General features: G+C 53.3%; 1 protein-coding gene across 6 annotated transcripts in view; it reads left to right on the top strand.

Annotated features, from left to right (window-relative positions):
- The window catches only part of ZDHHC19 (zinc finger DHHC-type palmitoyltransferase 19), a 33991-nt gene extending 19709 nt beyond the window's left edge, over positions 1 to 14282 (top strand). For 3 of the 6 annotated variants that reach the window (XM_049105478.1, XM_049105477.1, XM_049105474.1), the window contains 4 exons: positions 1241 to 6397; positions 6711 to 7107; positions 13109 to 13298; positions 13842 to 14282. Coding sequence is in view for 1 of the 6 variants with exons in the window: in XM_049105479.1 (XP_048961436.1) it covers positions 13109 to 13117 (9 nt within the window). In the remaining 5 variants the exon portion in view is untranslated. The remainder of the gene's footprint in view (positions 1 to 1240; positions 6398 to 6710; positions 7108 to 13108; positions 13299 to 13841) is intronic. The other 3 variants (XM_049105476.1, XM_049105475.1, XM_049105479.1) reach the window with 3 other exon arrangements.
- Positions 14283 to 20585: the final 6303 nt, after the last annotated feature.

Genomic DNA, 20585 nt, shown 5'->3' with positions numbered 1-20585 from the left:
CTTGAGGCCTCTGTCAGGAGGTGAGGCACCAGCCAGGCCAGGGGAAGGTGTGTGTATGTGTCCCCTGCGTGCCCGACACCCACTGTCCGGGTCATTCGTTCCCCACCGCAGCCCCGCGGGGAGGTTTGAGTTACCACCATCCCCTCGTGCAGCAGCAGGTGAGGCTGGTGGCAGAGCTGGGCCGAGGCAGGGGGTCCCTGGGCCGAGGGAGGGGGTCCCCTCCGGCTGCCTGCAGACAGTAGCAGGGGGTTAAACCCATTTCTGATTACGCCAGTTGCAAACCCGTTTGTCTTCCCCTAGAAAATCCCACTGTCAGAATTGCTTCTCCCCTCTTTGTTCTGCAGCCTCTGAGTCTCCCAGACTCCCCCGCAGTTAGCAGGTCCTCTCTCGTGTCATCTCTGTGATGAAAGCAGCCTCCTGGATGGGAGAGGATCTAGGGTCCCCAGCCCTCCCGCCACCCCCCTCCCGCTGAGCTGGCTCCAGGGACCTGCTGCTTCCTTTCGCAGCTTCCCTATTTGCTTCCCAACTGTCTGCTTCCCCAGCCTGCTCCCTGCCCCCCACACAACCCTCTGTCTTCTGATTCTAAAATAGGACGGCAGGGGGAAATTATGTGCATTCCCCTATCTGGCCTCAGATCTTAGGCAGGCATTGGAGAGAAATAAAAAGTACTCGATCACCTTCCTGTTTTGACTCCGGCACCAGTAATATTTTTCTGAAAGCCCGCTGCGGGCGTTCAGGGGTCTGCGGGTTAACCGGCCCTCGTCAGGCTAACCCGAGGACCTACGTACCCTACAAATCCTGTTTCAGGGTGAAGCGTCTTTAGACCCCACCTTGAAATACAATCGACTTGGAATTCGAGGGGTGCCTGTTAATTCTTAACAAGTTCAAATCTGCTACGTCTTGGGAGGGATCCCTAACCTTGCTTATTTGGCTGCTCATCCAGACTTCAGGATACTGTTCTAGGGAGTAAAGTACCCACGCTGTTCACCACTGCATGCTGTCCTGGGGGCTCAGGCCTGAGCCTCTCTGAACCCCAGCTTTTTCCTATGTGAACCGGGTCAACAGTCCTGGAGTGGCTCTGACCACTTCAGAGGTGGCAGTGAGGTGCCAAGCACAAGGTGTGGACGTACTTTCTATGCTGAAGGTGCAGGGCACCATTAAGAAATTGCGATATGCGTGCCCCCATTGCACCACTTAATTGACCTTTTTTTAAAAAAGATTATTTATTTATTTATGATAGACACAGAGAGAGAGAGAGGCAGAGACACAGGAGGAGGGAGAAGCAGGCTCCATGCAGGGAGCCCGACGCGGGACTTGATCCAGGGACTCCAGGATCGCGCCCTAGGCCAAAGGCAGGTGCCAAACCACTGAACCACCCAGGGATCCCCAACTGACCTGTTTTTAAAGAGTTAAAGCTCCAGTCCCCAAACTTTTTTTAAAAAGATGTTGTTTGTTTATTTGAGAGAGAGAGAGAAAGAGCACAAGCAGGGGGAGAGGGACAAGGAGACTCCCCACGGAGCAGGGAGCCCGACGTGGGGTTGACCCCAGGACCCTGAATTCATGAGCTGAGCCAAAGACATGTCTGAGCCGACTGAGCCCCCCAGGTGCCCTCCAGCGCCCAGCTCCTGAGTTCCGGTTTGGCCAGGCCCCACGGAGCTCAGATGTCCTAAGTTCTGAGCTCACCGACTGGCAGGAGGTACGTGCTCTGACGGTGGCCTGAAGGCAGGACTCCCAGGATGAGCTGACTTCTCATGGCACGGTGAGGCCCTAGCCTTGTCCTCTGCACCCCTCTCCCAGTGGAGCAGTGGGGGACCTGGTCCTTGGCCTCCAGCGGGGAGCCAGTGAGTCCTCCAGGCAGAGGTCCTCCTGCCCACAGCCCCTGCACACCTGCTGCAGTGGGTGTGGCCTTAAGCTGCCCACCTCTTACCTCAGGGTCTCCCAAAGCGTGCTGCCGCGGCCCGCTCGTCTCTCCCCCAGAGGACTTTGGATTTCAATAGGTAAATATTTATTGTAATGGCCATGGGAGAAAAATACATATCTAGCTCAAGAGAAGCCTGCCTTGACCAAGAATAGAAGGATTTGGAGACTGAGTTTTGTTTGTTTTTTTGAGATGGGGTTTTTTATTTTTATTTTTTTATTTTTTTAAAATATTTTATTTATTCATGAGAGACCCAGAGAGAGAGAGAGAGGCAGAGACACAGGCAGAGGGAGAAGCAGGCCCCCTGCGGGGGAGCCCGATGTGGGACTCGATCCTAGGACCCCGGGGGTCACACCCTGGGGCAAAGGCAGATGCTCAACTGCTGAGCTCACTGGATGTCCCAAAGTGGGAGTTTGTATAAATGGGTTATTTAAAAGGAACAAGAGAGGCTGCATATATTAACCTATCATTGTGGGCTCTGTGGGTTTTTTTTCCAATATATATATTTAAATTTAAACTCCATTAATTAGCAGATCATGTATTATTGGCTTCAGAGGTAGAGGTCAGTGACTCATCCGGCTTACATAGCACCAGTGCTCATCCCATCACGTGCCCTCCTTCATGCCCATCACCCCGTGCCCCTTCCCCCCATCCCCCTCCCAGGCTCTGTGTTCTTTAGCAAAGTATATTTTCCCACAAAATGAGGTGGTTTAACATTGATTTGATGGCGCATCCCAAGTGCAAGGTAGAGCAGGTGATGTGCAGGTATGGAAACCCTGTCTCAAGTCGGGGAAATGCTGTTTTCCATGCGATGCTCTCAAGCATCGGGAGGATGTGTCGTCGACCCCTACCCGGGGCGAGGATGGGCGCAGAGTGGCGGCTGCCCCGTGGCGGGGCGAGGGAGTGAGGGGCCGACCCAGCGGAGCCAGGGCAGGTGCCGGCGGGCTGGTCCGCGAGCAGGGCCTGGGGCAGAGCGGCCCGCGAGGGTGGTGGGCACGAGGGGGCCGCGGGGCTCCCCGAAGCTGACCCGACGGCGGGTGGGAGGACTGGAGGCCCGGGCGGCTGCACCGGCGCAGGTGCGCCCCACCTGCCGGGCTCCCCCACGCCGTCCTGGGGACGGCACCCGCACACCCCCGGGGGGCTCGGGCGGGGACCTTCCTGCTGGAACAGCCATCACAGTCCTTGGGCCTGGTGCCTCTGAAAACACTGCCAGCAAGGGCTCTCACCTGGGGCACGCACGGTGCTCACCTGCCCGATGGCCGCGCCTCGCCCCGCACCTGCCCGGGACGCAGACAGGCTCCCAGAGCCGGGGCCGAGCCCCGAGCGCGGGCGGCCTCGGTCTCCCGGGACGGGGAGCCTGCGCGAGGAGCCCGAGGTGACCGCCCGCGGCCAGCCGCCTGCAGGGAGGTTTGAAGGCAACAGGCCACGGAGGGGTCATAACCGAGGGCACGACGCCCCGGCCCGGAGGCACCTGCAGGCGAGGGCAGGGTGTGAGCCACGGCCCCTCTCCCGGGAGGCCGAGGGCACGCCTGTGTGCAAGGCTTACTGCACACCGCGTGCGGGGGGCGGGGTAAGGGGCCCCCAGACAGATGAGGGGCGCGAGGCCGGGAAGCGTGGTAACCCCCTGGGCACCGGCTCAGGCCCTCGGCCAGCGCCCGGACCCCCAAGGGGATGCCAAGGGAAGACGGCCCCGGGGCCGGGGAGGCACAGGTTACCCCGGGCCGGGGGAGCAGCTGGAGGAGGAGCAGCGGCCGGTACCCCGACCCGGTGAGGCCGGGGCGCAGGTGCAGTGGCGGGGCACTGGGCGCGGGTGGGAGGCCAGGGGGTTGCGCTTGGTTGGGAGAGAGGGACCTCTGGTACCGGCTAAGAGAAGCCTCCCGAAACCTTCAGTTCCAGAGTTAGCTTTTGGTTTCAGAGATTACTCAACCCTCCTTATTTTTATCTTCAAAAAAAAGTAAAAAAGCTTTTCTTAAGTCAGTTCTCTTCTTTGTAATACCTGGGAGCTAGGATGGGGGGAGCAGCAGGTGCCGCTCCCGGGTCTCCACCGTGCGGGGCCTAGGCCGCTGGGAGCCGCCTGCCTGGGCCGGAATCCCTTGGCCGCCGGCGGAGGCTGCGGGAGTCCTCCCCGTGTCATAACTGGGGAAACCGAGGCACCGAATGCTCAAGTCCCCGGCTCCGGGCCCCTCAGCCAGCAAAGGGCAGAGCTGGGGTGCGACAGGTGCTCCCTCCGGGCCGGGCTCTTCCAGCCCCGAGCACCCAGCATCCCCCCCACGCACAGCCTCGGGCTCCCCCGCTGCCCCTCTTCCCAAGGTCCCCGCAACTTGGAGACGGCTCTTATGGCGACGGAAACGCTTTTTTCTCCTGACTACAGAAGTGGAACATACCTATTTTGGAAAATTTGTAAAGTATAGAAAAGAAGAAAATGGAAGTTCTCGGTAATCCCACAACCCAGAACTAATCATTGGTAACACTTTGGGGAATAGCCTTCCCGTCTTTCCTCCGTCTATCAAGAGGCATATGTAATAAATATCACCACCACACAGGTTTTGTAGTTTTTAAAAAAGAAACCTATTTATTTGTTTGTTTGTTTATATATTTATTTATTTATTTATTTATTTATTTATTCAGAGAGGGTGTGTGCACAGGTGACAGAGCAGGGTTGGGGGAGAGACTCTCCAGCAGACTCCCCACTCTCACAACCCTGAGACCATGGCCTGAGCCAAAATCAAGACTGACTGAGCCACCCAGGCACCCCTTGTTTCATCATTTTTAACAGCTATTTAGAAATATAATTGACTGGGCAGCCCAGGTGGCTCAGCGGTTTAGCGCCTGATCCAGGGCATGATCCTGGAGTCCCGGGATCGAGTTCTGCGTCGGGCTCCCTGCATGGAGCCTGCGTCCCCCTCTGCCTGTGTCTCTGCCTCTCTCTGTGTGTCTCATGAATAAATAAAATTAAAAAGAAAGAAATCACTGATGTTTAAGAAAAAAATATAATTGACTAAACTGGACATATTTAAAGTGCACGATCTGGGGCGCCTGAGTGGTGCTGCCGGTTAAGCGTCCGGCTCCTGGTTTCTGCTCAGGTCATGATCTCAGAGTCGTGAGATCAAGCCCCATATCGGGCTCTACACGCCTCACAGAGTCTGCTTGAGATTCTCTCTCCTCCTCCCTCTGCCCCTCCTGCTTGTGCTTTCTTTCTCTCACTCACTCTTTCTCTTTAAAGTAATAAATTAATAATAATACAATGAACAATCTGGTAAGTTTTGCCACACGCGGAGGTCCGGGAAGCTGCCGCCACAATGAAGACACAGCGCATGTGCAGCGCCCGCCAGCGGTCCCCAAGCCCCTTTGGTAGCCTTGCCTCCCTCCACTCCTACCCCAGGGCTCACATCCTGAACCGGGGAGTCCCGCCCGTGTTGGCAGGAACCCGGCCAGGGCCCCATGTCATCCCTGGCTCTGTTTCACGGTGCTTCAAGGAGCACGAAAGATAAACCTGCGGGTCAAAGGGTGCTCGATCTTGTCAGCTCCGGCCTCTGCTCTTGGGCCAGTGGGCCTGCTCCTGTCCCTCCAGCTCTTGGCCCTCCCCCTCCGTTACTCAGATCTGCCTCCCCCTCCCCCTCCACCCTCCCTGCTCCCTGGACTTGCCTCCCCCCTCCTCGGGTTCTGTGGCCTCTTCTGGGAAGCCCGCAGGCGTCCCTGGTGGCAGGTGCCAGCAGGCCTCTGGCTGCCTGTGCTGGTGGAGCGGGCCCAGGGATGGAGCTGCCCCAGGTGGAGCGGGGCCCAGGGATGGAGCTGCCCGTGCAGGTGCAGGTGCAGGTGGAGCGGGCCCAGGGAGGGAGCTGCCCGATGGCGAGGAGGTGCGGCAGGCCCCTGTGACGCAGCCTCGCTGGTGGGCCGCCTTTGACAGACATCTCCGTGGCTCTCACCACTCTAGCGCTTCCGTGAGCAGCATTTCCTGAGCGTCACTCAATCTTCTCCCTATGACTCAGGCCAGACTTGCAGCATCGTCCGCTCATGTAAAGTGGCAGGTGCAGCGGGCGGCGTGGGTGGAGGGGGAGACCAACCGAGCTCTTTTCCTGGAACCTGCTTTCTTGCAAAGGCCACACGTGTCCTCTGCTCAGAAGGGGGACAGCCGTCGTGTTTCCGCGCGGCCTATTGGCGGTGGCCCACCCAACACGCCACCGGTTAAGGGTGGGCAGCAGCCCGGGGCTTGCTCGGTCTCCCTCCGGTGAGATGAGCCGCATCTGTGCGTTGTTTCCAGTCCTGGGGCCGCCGTCTCTGCTCGTGCCCCCTGTTCTGACCTTGTAATGACCCGGGTGCAGCAGCCCCAGAAGGGAGCCCCAGCTCGGCGGGCGGGCCTGCGAGGGGCGAAGACAAAGCCTAGAGCGAGCGGGAGCCGGGCCGGCTCCGACGAGGATCTCCGGAGGGAGAGCGCTGACTGCTACAGGGAACACGTCTCCACGTTAAACTGAGAAGCTGGTAATGATGTGCCCGCGTGGGTAAAGGGATTGTAACAAATGCACCACGGGTGGGGGGGGGGCGCCGGTGGTCTGGGTGCAGTGTGGGACGGCCTGTACCCTCTGCTCTGTAAAGCCGAAACTGCCCTGGAAAATAAAGCCTCTTCGGGGTGCATCGGCCTTGGGCTCAGGTCATGGCCCCAGCGCCCTGGGGTCAAGCTCCGGAGCTCCGCATCACTGGGGTCCCTGCCCAGCAGGGAGCCTTTCTCCTTCTCCCCTGCTCTTGTGCTCTCTCTCTCTCAAACCAATAAATAAAATCTTTTTTTTTTTTAAAGACACTCATAAATAAAGCAAAAAATGTGAAATAAGAGAACATCCTAGCAACACATAAATCAGCGCAGGATTAGGGTCCAGAATACATGAAGAACTGGAAGTAAGTAAGAAGAAAAGACAAGGAACACGCGACCATGTGTTTTGCAAGAGAAAACATCGTCAGCCAACACGGAGAAAGATGTTTAGCTTCCTTAGGAATCAGGAATATGCAACTTGAAGACACCGGGAAATACCACTTTCCAACCACCAGGCAGGCCAAGGGTTTAGCCGTTAGGATGGCCTCGCCACGCGTGCTGCTGCTCTGACTGCTGCGCCAGGACCCAAGGGCCCGTCCCCTGTAGGGCCCCGCATGGCGGGATCGGGGATGGGGCCGCCGCCCTTTGCGCCGTCAAAGAGCCGGTAAGTGAGCCATTTAGCTTTTCAGGGTAAATGGATAAACCGGGTAATACCGTATAATGGGACGGGGAGGGGAAACGAGGAACCCTGGGCCCCGTTCAGCCTCATTCGTTAACAAGTGCATGTCAAGAATATGGTAGCGGATGACGTATTCATTTCCTGGGGCCACCATCACAAAGTACCACGGACCAGGTGCCCTCTCACGGTTCTGGAGGCCAGAGGTCCAAGGTCAAGGTGCTGGTGGGGCCGCGCTCGCTCTGAGGGCCCAAGGACGGATGTGTCCCACCGTGATCTCCTGGTTTCTGGTCGCACCTGGGCCAGAACTCCAGTCTGCATGGGACGTTCTCCCCTTATATGTGTCTCTGTGTCCAAATGTCCCCCTTTTATAAGGACACCAGTCATGTTGGTGTAGGGCCCACTCCGGTGACCTCTGCAAAGGCCCTATCTCTGTAAAAGATCTTCTACAGATCACATTCTCCGGAGTAGTGAGCACAGGACTCACAGCACTCTTTTTTGGGGGGAGGGGCACAATTCAATCCACACCAAATAAAAAAGTGCCAGAACACATTACAACGAGATGCCCTTTATAAGAAGTTTAGGGATCTTTAAATACCTAAAAGGTCAATGGAGAGGAGGCACCTGGGTGGCTCAGGGGTTGATCTGGTCATGATCCCGTGGATCAAGTCCCCGCAGTGAGCCTGCGTCTCCCTCTGCCTGGGTCTCTGCCTCTCTCTGTGTCTCATGAATAAATAAATACAATTTCAAAAAAAATCTTAAAAAAAAAGGCAGTAATTCATTAATAAGGGCACATTTTAAAAATAGAATCAGAAAAAAAGGACTTGAAGGAGAGCTTAGACAACTCTGCAGGAATTTTGCCCTGGAGGAACCGGGTGGTGTCTGGAGGAAAATGAGGGCAGGTCCCATTGTCGTGCAGGGCTGGGTTCGGGGGGTGCAGTGGTTCCGGGCTTGTTCTCAGCCCGCGGCCGCCAGCTCCGTGTGTCGTGCTTCCCCACCACGGATTGGCCCTCGGCCGGCCTGTCCCTGTCCCAGCAGGACTCGGGGACCGCGCTGCCACCTCCTGACGTCCTCCACTGACCTGCGCCCGCTCGCCCCGCACCGTGACCTGAAACCCGCCTGCGGACGTGTGTGTGATCACATGTGTCTCTTTTACTCTATGACGTGTGTTGGGGTCCTCATGAGCGATGAGCGGGCTGGCACAGACACGGGGGCCACCACGGGGGGGACGGAGCAGCGCACGGATGCCCTCCAGGTTCTGTCCCCGCGCTGTGGTGACAGGCAGCGGCCACCTGCGGTGGGCAGGGCACAACGTACAGGGCTGTCAAGTGACCACGGTGTATGCCTCAAACTAATGCAACACATGGCAACTCGACTTCAACAGAAAGTTATTTTGATTTAAAAAATAATAAATAAATAAATAAACGAGCCTATGGGGGAAGAAAGAACACTGCGCTGTCGGAGGGCCAGCGGCGCCGCGGTCCTCACTTGCTCTCAGGTCGACATTTGCTCGAGTTCTTGACCTTTTCCGAGCCTCATCTGCCAACGGGGCAAATGCCTGCCTGGAAGGGCCGCGCTCGGGTCGGGGGCAAACCAGGACCTGGCCCACGGCAGCTGCTCGGCGATGGGGCCTCCTGTCCCTGTCCTTCCCTGCTCTGTGTCCTGAACAGGCAGGCCTGGGTCCTCTCTGCTCCTCACTGGCCAAGTGCAGACCCCACAGCCACAGGCCGGCCCATGTAGGGCTGCCAGTGTCATCCGTCTGGGACCTGGCTCCCTGAGTTGACTGCAGGGGGGCCGAGCTGCTGTCCTGGAGAGAGTTTTATGGCTCCTGAGTGGTCACCAGGCAGCTGTCACTCAGGCTGTCAGAAGGTGGCCTCAGCTGCCCCCACAGCTGTTATGGAGCCTGGCAATGCAGTGAGCTGCAGATTTTGCTCCCTGCTGTGACCCCAAACCTCGCTGGGGCGATAGGCCAAGTTCCATTTTAACTGTCCATCGAGCTAAGGGAATATCATCCTCCTTGTGTGCCTAATTTTCCTGCTCAGTAAAATGACAGGGTTGGATGAGGCCATCTCTCTAAGTCCCTTCCCACGACGGATTCTGGACTTTTTGTAAGATGTTTGAACCTACAAAGTTAAGCCCAGAGTGACACAGGGGTCCTGTTTTACTTCGCCGAAATCCCAGAGCATCTAGTTCCCCAGCACCTGCAGGAGTCAAATCCAGTAGAAGTGAAAGGAGAGAGAGTCTCCAGTCTCGGCGGCCCTGGCAGGGACAGTGGGGAGCATAGGGTGAGCCCCGGCCCTGGGAGCCGAGACAGGGCTGTGAGGGAGGGCCCGGGGGGGGGGGGTGCCACCACCAGGCTCAACCACGCAGCCTTTTTCTTCTTTTTTTAAGATTTTATTTATTTATTCATTCATGAAAGACAGAGAGAGAGAGAGAGAGGCAGAAGGAGAAGCAGGCCCCATGCAGGGAGCCCGACATGGAACTCGATCCCGGGGCTCCAGGATCATGCCTTGGGCCAAAGGCAGACGCTAAACCACTGAGCCACCTGGGGATCCCCCACACTCAGCCTTAAACTCAGTAACTTCACCTCTGGGAAATGATTCTAAGGAAATGACTGCAAATTTGGACAACAGTATATACATAAGGATGTTTATCACAATATTGTTTAAAATATTGAAGAACTTGGAACAACCTAAATGCTCAGAAATAGAACAACAGTTGAATAAATTGTGGTTATGTCCATATGATTAAAATATCAGGAAGCCATAAGACGTCATGTTATAGGAGATTTCAGAAATACTTAGGATGCATTAAGTGAAAAGGTGGCATATATAATCATACCTATTGAATGCTGTAAATTATAGACGGACAGAGATGTATACGCATGTATATGTTCAAATGCAGAAGGAGGTCTATCGTGTTATCAAAAGCAGTTGTCTCTGGGTAGTGGGGTTGTAGTAGTTTTTTATTTCATTCTGAGTTTTTTCATGTAATATATGGGATATATTGCATCTTTGTCTCTTTGAACCTTTGTATAAGGTCAAGAATTTTATTTATTTATTTTTAAAGATTTATTTATTTATGATAGACATAGAGAGAGAGAGAGAGGCAGAGACACAGGCAGAGGGAGAAGCAGGCTCCATGCACCAGGAGCCCGACGTGGGACTCGATCCCAGGTCTCCAGGATCGTGTCCTGGGCCAAAGGCAGGCGCCAAACCGCTGAGTCACCTGGGGATCCCAGGTGAAGAATTTTAATAAATATTTGCTTTATATGCAGAAACAACAGAATGTTGTTGATATTTTTATTTTTAATAGTGGCAAATACTTTTAATAGTGGTAAAATGCAACATAAAATTTACCGTCTTAACCACTCCCTCTTTTTTTTAAAGATTCTTAAATTTATTTATTCATGAGAGGCACAGAGAGGCAGAGACACAGGCAGAGGGAGAAGCAGGCTCCAGGCGGGGAGCCTGATGCGGGACTCGATCTCACCCTGAGCCAAAGGCAGACACTCAACCACTGAGCCACCCAGCTGCCTCCCATCTTAACCACTTCTAAAATGTAGAGTTCAGTAGTGTCTTTTGCTGTTGTTATGTTTATTTGTTTATTTTATTTTTTTCATCACAGTTAAGTGTGCTCTTTAATACCCATCATCTATTTCCTCCGTCCCCTGTCCCCTCCACCAGGTTCTCTCTGGTAACCATCAGTTTGTTTTCCATAGTTAACAGCCTGTTTCTTGGTTTGTCTCTCTTTTTTCTTTTTTTAAATTTTATTTATGATAGTCACACAGAGAGAGAGAGAGGGAGAGAGAGACAGGCAGTGGGAGAAGCAGGCTCCATGCACCAGGAGCCCGACGTGGGATTCGATCCCGGGTCTCCAGGATCGCGCCCTGGGCCAAAGGCAGGCGCCAAACCGCTGCGCCACCCAGGGATCCCTCTCTTTTTTCTTTTGCTTGTTTGTTTTCCTTCTTAATCTCACACAGGAGTGAGGTCATATGCTTATTTGGCTTTCTCTAACTGATTTATTTCCCTTAGCATTATGCTTTCTAGCCCCATCCATGTCGTTGCAAATGGCAAGATTTTTTTCTTTTTTATGACTGAAAAATATTCCATTGTGATATATACCACATCTTCGATCAGTGGACATCGGCTGCTTCCAAATCTTGGCTATTGTGAATATTGCTGCAATAAACCTAAGGGTGCGTGTATCCCTTTGAATTAGTGTTTTCCTATTTTGGGGGTAAATATCCACCAGTGCTATTCCTGGATTGGAAGGTAGCTCTATTTTTAGTTTTTTAAGGAACCTCCATACTGTTTTCCGCAATGGCTGCACCAATTCGCATTCTCTGCAACGGTGCATGGGGGTTCCATTTTCTCTGCATCCTCACCGACGCTTGTTGTTTCTTGTGTTTTTTTTTATTTTAGCCATTCCGCCAATTGTGGGATGATATCTCATGCATAATTTTGATTTGCATGTCCCTGATGAGTGATGATGAGCATCTTTTCATGTGTCTATTGGCCCTCTGTATGTCTTTTTTGGAGAAATATCTGTTCATGCCTTCTGCCCATTTTTAAATTGGATTATTTGGTTTTATATATATCGATTCTTTATGTATTTCAGATACTAAGTCTTTATCAGAAATAATACTTGCAGGGGCACCTGGGTGGCACAGTCAGTTAGGCAGCCGACTCTTGGTTTTGGCAAAGGTCATGATCTTAGGGTCTTGGGATCAAGCCTCGTATCAAGCCCTGGATCAGGCTCCTTGCTCAGGCAGGAGTCTGCTTGAGGATTCTTTCTCTTCCTTTCCTTGTGCCCTCCCCCAATTTGTGCTCTCTCTCTCTGTAAAATAATTTTTTAAATCTTAAAAAAAAGAAAGATAGGGGCAGCCCGGGTGGCTCAGCGGTTTAGCACCACCTTCAGCTCAGGGCACGATCCTAGAGACCTAGGATCGAGTCCCACGTTGGGCTCCCTGCACGGAGCCTGCTTCTCCCTCTGCCTGTGTCTCTGCCTCTCGTGCTCTCTCTCTCTCTCTGTGTCTCTCACGAACAAATAAATAAAATCTTTAAAAGAAAAAAAATCTTAAAAAAAAAGAAAGATAAAAGATATTCACAAATATCTTCTCCCATTCCATAGGCTGCCTTTTAGTTTTGTTAATTGTTTCCTTCATTGTGCAGAAACTTTTTATTTTGATGTAGTCCCTATAGTTTATTTTTGCTTTTATTTCCCTTGCCTCAGGATAGATGTCTAGAAAAATGTTGCTACAACTGATATCAGAGAAATTACTGCTTGTGCTCTCTTCAAGGATTATTATGGTTTCAGAGCTCACATTTAGGTCTTTAATCCATTTTGAGTTCATTTTTGTGTGTGGTGTAAGAAACATGGTCCGGTTCCTTTCCTTGCATGTGCTGTCCGGTTTTCCCAGCACCACTTGTTGAAGAGACTGTATTTTCCCATTGGATAGTCATTCCTCCTTTGTGGAAGATTAACTGACCATATAATTGTGGGTTTAATTCTAATTTTCTGATCTGTGCATTGATTTTATTGATCTGTGCATCTATTGTTATGCCAGTGCCGTACTGTTTTAATTACTACCGTCTTGTAATATAGCTAGAAATCTGGAATTGTGATGCCTCCAGTTTTGTTTTTCTTTTTCAAGATTGCTTTGGCAATTCAACGTCTTTGTGGTTCCAGAGAAGTTTTAGGATTGTTTGTTCAGTTCGGTGACATGATGCATATTCACATGGTCGTGTAACCAATCTCTAGAACCCTTTCATCTTGAAGCCCTGTACCCATTGAATAAGAACACTCCATTCCCACCCCTGACAACCACCGTTGTACCCTCCGTCTAGGACTTTGGCTCTTCCAGGTACCTGATGTAAGTGGACGCGTACAGTATTGGCCTTTTCCCGACTGGAGTATTTCACTTTGCGTAATGTCTTCCAGGTTCATCTTTGTCGTAGCGTGTATCATAATTTACTTCCCTTTTCAGGCTGAATGATATTCCGCTGTATGCGTATGCCACATTTGGTTTATCCATTTGTGTCGAAGTGGACACTTGAGTTGCTTCCCCCTTTTGGTTCTTGTGAATCTTACTGCTGTGAACATGGGTCTCCGCATATCTCTTCGAGATGCCAGTTCTTTTGGAAACATACCCAGAAATGGAATTGCTGGGTCATATGGTAAGTTTAATGTTCCGAGGAACCACCGTACTGTTTGCCGTAGCAGCTGCACCATTTTACATTCCGCCAGCGGTACACGAGGGGCTCAGTTTCTCTCCACGCTCTGGCACATGTTATTTTCCTGGTTTTTGATAGTAGCCAAAAAATGTCATTTCTAAAGAGGGCAGGCCACGCTGAAATCTTACCTTTACCTTCTGAGTTCCCGATGCTGATTCCCGGGCTGCACACAAAGGGGATACACAGAGGCTCACTACAAGCCCCAGCGTCCAGCTCCCCTGCAGCTTATAGACGAGCCAGGAGACCCGTCTTGGCTGTGAGCCATCACTCGGGATGCCACTGGAGGGACCTGGCTGTGTGCCCTAAACTCATTTCAAAGTAGGGGCATTCAGGATGTCCTCATGCCAGAGCTGAGGCTGCAGAGCAGGGTTATAACCCTTTCTGTACGTGAGGGCTGTAGAGGGCAGAGGTCAGGCCTGACCTGGCAGGTGCAGCATGATTAAACATGGTACGCCTCTTATTTCCTTACGTGTGGCATCACTCCAGGAGGATCCCATGCCTAGCCGTATGTCCTTCTGGCCTGACGTCTGGCATGGAGCAAAAGAAGTGGAGCTGGGTTGCCTGCAGCTGCTCCCAAAGGCAGTGCACGGAAAAAAAAAGGTCCTCAACCAAACTGAGGCATCAGCAGGGACCTGTTTTGGGTTCTGAAGAGGGTCAAATAAGTCAGAAACGGGCAGCAGAGCAGCGGGCAGGAAGCAGCAACGGCAGCCCCGTGCATCCCCGCACCTGTGAGATGGCCTCCCAGACGACTACTGCCCCAGTGAGGTGGAGCATCACAGAATTTTCTGTTTTTGCCTTGAAATAGCTAGAGGCAGAGGGATGGCCTAGTTGACCTTCGGAGGGCCCAACCAGCAGCACAAGGATGTCACCTGATATCTCACTTTTATGCTGGTATCAAATAAATATTTATGTATTTTATGTGTATTATTTATGACGGTCCTATTTCAGTTTCCGTGCATGGCATCTGTGTCTGAGGACAGAGTGTCCTTGGAACTTTCACGTTAGGGATTGTTAGCATCAGTGGCTCCCATCGCTTTTCCTGGCTCCTGACCTTGGGCTGGTAATTTGTGGTGATGGGGAGAAGACACAGTGAGGGGCAGGCCATCGTCAAGCACCCCGAGACAGCTGCAGGGTGGCTCTTTCTCACGGCGAGGAAATTGCTGTCCATTTCAGCTTGTGGAAACCCAGCGTCACCCCCGGTGACTCTCATCAGACGGAAATGAGTCTCCTCAGGGAGAAGTGAGGAGCCGTGACGCATGATCACTAGCTTGGCCTCCTGCGGGCCCATCGCCCACAGGGTCTGCCCGGTGCCCAGCTCTCCTGGAGGCAGCTGCTGCTGTCTCTGCAGGATCCTAGGGGCCTGCACGGGGGTCATGGAGAGGTGGCGCTCAGGGCTGGCTGGTGGGCCTGTGACCTGTACCACCGTGAGGGGCCCTGTGCTCACACTGGCCCCACGCTTGGTTTAAGGCTCTGCTATCACTGAAACTCTTCATCTTCTTAATGCGGGGCCCTGCAAGTTATATAGCAAGTTACGTAGCTGCCTTTTCCACGGGAGCCCTGCAGAACTCTTCCTCGGGGAAGGAATGGTAGGAGCACACCATGCCCAGATGGCGCCCGCCGCCTCCTAAGTCCTAGCATCTTGAATCTCACTATACCCTGCCTTGTTTTAGAACTATTTGCTTGCCATTCTGTGGCTAGACCATCACCCGCAGTGGGTAAGGACCCACTCCGAGCATCGCGGTGCCTAGCACATGGCAGGTGCTCCGTGTTAGCTGAAGTAACCGCCGGGGACTTCACGCCGAGTCAGTGCTTTAGCGGCAAAGGAAAATAAAACAGGGGACCCCTGATGATAGAGTCAGATTTTGTCAGGAGAATGCGTGGGAAGTGGGAAGTATGCAAGACCGGAGGGGCTCCACGGCTGAATTTCCACGTTGCTGTGTCTCTAGCAAGGCACGGATGTTATCAAACACCTGCCGTTTGCAGGCACTGGGCTGGGTGCCCTAGGGCACAGTCCATGCCACCCTAAGACCTCTCACGGTTAGGAGGCCCAGAGAGCTCAGGAGCTTGCCCAAAGCCGCATGCTGACAAGTACAAGAACGGAGATTTGCACTCAGGTCTGTCTGGCTTCAAAGGCCTCTTTGCTGGTCGGGTAGGGGCTAGGGTGGGGAGGTAAGATGGGGGGCAGGGGGGGGCAGAAGGGGAGGGAGAAGCAGGCGCCCGCCGAGCAGGGAGCCCTAGTCGGGCTCCATCCCAGGACCCTGGGGTCATGACCCGAGCCCAAGGCGGCGCTTAACCACCTGAGCCCCCAGGCACGTAAGCAGCAAATAGTTGCAGACCCAAAGGCTGAGGAATGTGTGCATCAGAGCCCCCGTGCAGTCTTGACTCTATTCCTGCGAAGCGTTGCGCCTCCGGGCCTGCAGGTGGGCAGGTCGAGCATCGCCGCGGGGCGGCTGCTGTGTAGACCGGGCGACCGAGGGATGACCGTCGCGGTGGCAGCACGCGTGGCCTGCCATCCTCCAGGCGGGGCCGCGCTCTTTCCCGGGGACTCTCGACTCAGACTTGGCAACATTAGTTGCATCTTCACGGAAGACGTTGGCCAGGAGGGTCCCCTGGGGCTGCAGTTGCGGGGCCAAGAGCCCCCCACCCCCCACCCCGGGCCGGGGAGCCTGGGGGCGCCACAGCCTTCAGACCTGGCCCCGCTTTTCAGTTCCCTCATCTGTCCTGACTTCAGGTTCTCATTTCCTTGGATGAGTCCTTGCACGCCCACCTTCCGATCACACGCATGGAGTCAGCGTCCCCTCCGCATCCTGTGGCACCTGCACCAACACAGACACCCCCTCATCCCACACGTCTCCCCCCCTTCTGCCTGCTGCGTCTTCTCGGTGTAGGAGAGCCACTGGGCTGAAATCCAGCGTCCTGACCATGCGTCTGCCCGACTCCATCTGCTCTTGCCAGAGTGTTGTTCATGGCGTGTCATCTGAGAGTGGGGGGCAGGTGCGGGGGCCCCGGGGAGCAGACACCCTCACCAGTGCCGGGGGGCCGCCCTGTCTTCCTCCAAGCGAAGCCCAGCTGGCCTGCCCCCGGGGACGCATGCGACCAGGGCAGAGAGCAGAGCCTCTCCAGGGTCCTCAGCGGCAGTGCTGACCTTGGAGGCCAGGACCCCAGGCTACCCCGAGCTGCTATTTGGGGATGCCTCCTTCTGGCTAAGGAGACCCTGACCAGGCAGAGGGTCCCCAACCCAGTGCAAGAAGGGGAAGGTGGCTTTGCCGCTGAAAGGGTGGTCTGTAAGGAGCTCCAGGGGGCGAAGCTCACCGAAGGGGTAGGGGAGCCCCCCACCTATGCAGCACCGGCTACCTGCCTGGCGACCTGGGCTGCTGGGAACAGCTCCCTGTGTGGGGGCCTGGCCTGGGGATCAGCAGCTCTGACTCAAACCACCCGGCGGCTTCCTCACTCCGCAGAAGGTCTGGAAGCTTTCCTGGCACCCCTGACTCCTGCCCCGCAGGCACCCCTCCCAGCCTGGGAAGCCTTGCAGGGAGGCAGCTGGGAGCCTGCTGGGTGGTGAAGGCTTCCTCCTGGGTGTCAGCAGGTGTGGGCTCCCAGTGGATCAACCCCTGCAGGGCATGGCTGAGGGGCCAGACAGGAGCAAAGGGAGGGAGTACCCCGACTTTAAAGCTTCTGGACCTGAGTCGAGGTCTCGGACTCCACGTGTGTTTTGTGGGGAGGCCTCATTCTGGGATCAAGTCCTGGGTTGAGACCTGGCCATTTGGCCTGGAGCAAGTTGCTTTACCTCTCAGAATCTCAGAAGCCGCCCACCCTGTGAAGGTGCCCTGGGAACAGGTGGCAGGTGGCAGGTGTGTGCAGAGGAGGATTCCTGTAGCCAGGGGGCTGCCGCTTTCGTCCATCGCACAGTGGGGACTCCCTTCTCTCCTGCTCTCTCCGTAGGCCCCGGAAGCACTTCCTCATGGCAGTCCCTGCGGATCACACCAAACACGATAAAACACGCCTGCAGCCCCCCTTGAATATTTTCTGCTGTAAACTTTCCAAAAGAGATTTAAGGAAGTTGCTTTGTAAGTGATTTGGCTGTAAGTAGCATTGAAATTTGATTGGTTGATTTTCCAGGGACCACGGTGTATATTGGAAATTCTTGGAAAGCAAGAAAAGCTGCAAAGAGTTCTAAATTGATGCCACTGTCTTGAATGCTGACTGAATGGTTTTGCAAGCCAGTTGGTAAACCAGCTTAGCAACTTAAATGGGGGGGGGGGGCGGTAGTATTTACACCCTGGAAATCAGCAAGAACCGTAAATTAATGGAGTGTGAACTCATAGCTCTCCACCACCCCATCACCACCACCACCACTCCCGCACTGATTTGCCCCCAAACCACTGACAAAGTGGTGGTTTATCTGTTTGTTTTCGATCTTCCCAGGTGATTCGAATTGGAAGTCCGGGCTGGGAGTCCCCTAATGAGGACTACATGCCCATAGGTACACACGTACGGCTCAGCAGGACCCCAGACTCAATTCTGGGAGGAAGGAGGAAGGATGGATTCTTGCAGGAAAGAGGAAATCCTCTGGCAGGGAGGTGCTCACCGCCACCAACCTCAGGCCTTGCTCATGGGGAGTCCTAATTTAGATCAAGGCCTAGTCAAAGACGGTCTAATCTGTCTTTGTTTTTGTATTTGCTCCGTAGTTAGCTGGTTTATTTTTATTGTTTTACTGCTGCCATGTTCTTCAGTAGCAGCCTGGTTATCGTGTTTATTGTACTTCTCTTTTTATGTTACACTGTTAGCAGGTCCTTTTGGCAAGCAGAGCTGCGGAGGCTGGGCTCGAGCTCCTGGGGCTCTGCTGGGCCTTCCTACTTCTGCAGCAGGTGGCCTGGGGGAAGCCCTTGATCTTGACTTCCAGACACTTAAGGTCTGCGGGTGGTCCTGCTTTCAAAGCGACCTCCGCAGGATTTTGGCCTTGCCAGCTGAGCAAGTGTGTGAGCTAGGAGGCTTCCAGAAAGCCGCTCAGGACCTACTCCACAGAGCCTCCAGCCCTCAGAAGCGGTGGGAAATGGGGCGGGGGGCTCGGGGCACCCATCAGGGGAAGGCCAAGCATAGCACATTTCAATGGAATCCCGGGGACCAAGGGAACAAACCAGATTTATGTGTTTCAACAGGAGAACTCGCAAAATGCGCTGTGGAGTAAAAAATGCAAGTTGCCAAACCTTGTGGGATACATGATGCCATCTCCGTGAAAACACTCTTCCCAAAACACGTTACAATAGACTTTGTGTAGGTTTATACATAAATAAAGGAACGGAAATGTCTATATTTTTTTAAATTTTAGGGCGTACATATCAAACCCATAAATAATAACCCCTGGGGATGAGGAGACAAAGATAAGTTCTTTTTTGGTTTTTAAATATTTCATTTATTTATGAGAGACACACAGAGAGAGGCAGAGACGCAGGCAGAGGGAGAAGCAGGATCCACGCAGGGAGCCCGACGTGGGACTCATCCTAGGACCCCAGGGTCACGCCCTGAGGAAGGCAGGCGCTCCATCGCTGAGCCACCCGGGCGTCCCAGACAAGGACAAGTTCTAATAGAAAATGATGGACAAAGAAACTTTAGGTTTAGCAGTAATGTTCTAATTTTTTAAAAGAAAATTAACTTACATATGTAATTCAGCTTATTTTTAGAAATCTAATCTTTTGTGTGTAAAGGCAAAGCATAGGGCTTGGAGTCGGAGGTTGGGGATCGAAGCCCTGCTCCACCCCATCACCCCTTGATTCCATCTGGCCACTAGGGCCATTATTAATCCCCTGCCTTTACTTACCGCTTGGGTAAACGGGCATAAAGATAAAAACAGTGATCAAGGGGGCTTCCTTTTTTTAAAAATTTTTTTTAAATTTATTTATTTATGAATAAATTAGTAAATAGTCACAGAGAGAGAGAGAGAGAGAGAGGCAGAGACACAGGCAGAGGGAGAAGCAGGCTCCATGCACCGGGAGCCCGACGTGGGATTCGATCCCGGGTCTCCAGGATCGCACCCTGGGCCAAAGGCAGGCGCTAAACCGCTGGGCCACCCAGGGATCCCCAATCAAGGGGGCTTCCTAAAGAACTCAGTGGCCCGCTGGAGAAAAGTATATATATCTAGTTATAATTAGCGTTTTGTTTTTAAAAACAATTTTGAGTCTTTACAAAGACGGTCTCAAATAAAATCCAAGGTCTCTCCCCAAGGACGGAGAAAATAGAGCTATTATAAAGGAGCCACCGTGAGTTTCTTAAGAATAGGTCATGTCGGACTAACATTACCTCCTTTGTTCACAGAAGGGGAGAGAAAGAAGCAAAGATTTATGCTGCTTTGTGCCCCAGGCTGTGTGCCGGTGTACTCAGAGTTCACAACACCCAGAGAGGCAGGTTTCTCATTTTACAGATGCGGAAGCCTGAAAAGGGTTTAGCAGAGTCAAGGAACGTGCCTCAGGGGACACGGAAGATATGGATTCAGATCTAGGTTCACCTGGATCCCAAGCAGGTACCCGGAGCAGCAGCAGGAGCAGCAGGAACCATGGTAATAGCCACTTCTATCCTGGGATGTCATTTAATCCTCCTAGGGATGGGACGTTTTATCACTCACTTTTTACAGGTGAAGAAAAGGGGATGCAAGGGAGGTTGAGTGAGCTAGCCCCAAGTCACAGGTCTGTCTCATTCCAAAGCCCAAGCTCTGAACCATGCTAGTCTATGGCCTCCCTCCTCCAACTACCCCCAGTCCAGGAGATCCTGGCCTCCCCCAGGGGAATAGTCTGTCAGAATCTTGGAAAGGCGGAAAGGGACAGAGCAACCATATATACCACTCCAACCTGGGTGAGTATATCACGGTGGCGGCTTACAGGGGTTGGGGTGCATGGACTCCCATGGCCATCTGGATAGAGCTGGGAGGTCAAGAAGGAGATATAAAAGATGAAGTCTGATACCACTTGTGTAGTAGATTGAATTGTGTCCCCCAAAAAGATACATTGGAAGTCCTCACCCCTGGTACCTGTAAATGTGACCTTATTTGGAAATAGGGTCTCTGTAGATGTAATCTAATTAGAACAAACTCATAGTGGAACAGGGCATTGGGCGCTAAGCCCGATGACCAGTAGCCATATAAGAGGGAAATCTGGACACAGAAACACATGGAAGACTCACACCGAGGGAAGAACACTGTAAAGATGGAGGCAGAAATGGAGGGATGGAAGCTAAAGC

Source organism: Canis lupus, chromosome 33, assembly GCF_003254725.2.
Source record: "Canis lupus dingo isolate Sandy chromosome 33, ASM325472v2, whole genome shotgun sequence".
In the NCBI taxonomy this organism is placed as follows: Eukaryota; Metazoa; Chordata; class Mammalia; order Carnivora; family Canidae; genus Canis; species Canis lupus.
This window is presented reverse-complemented; position numbering and strand designations above follow the sequence as displayed.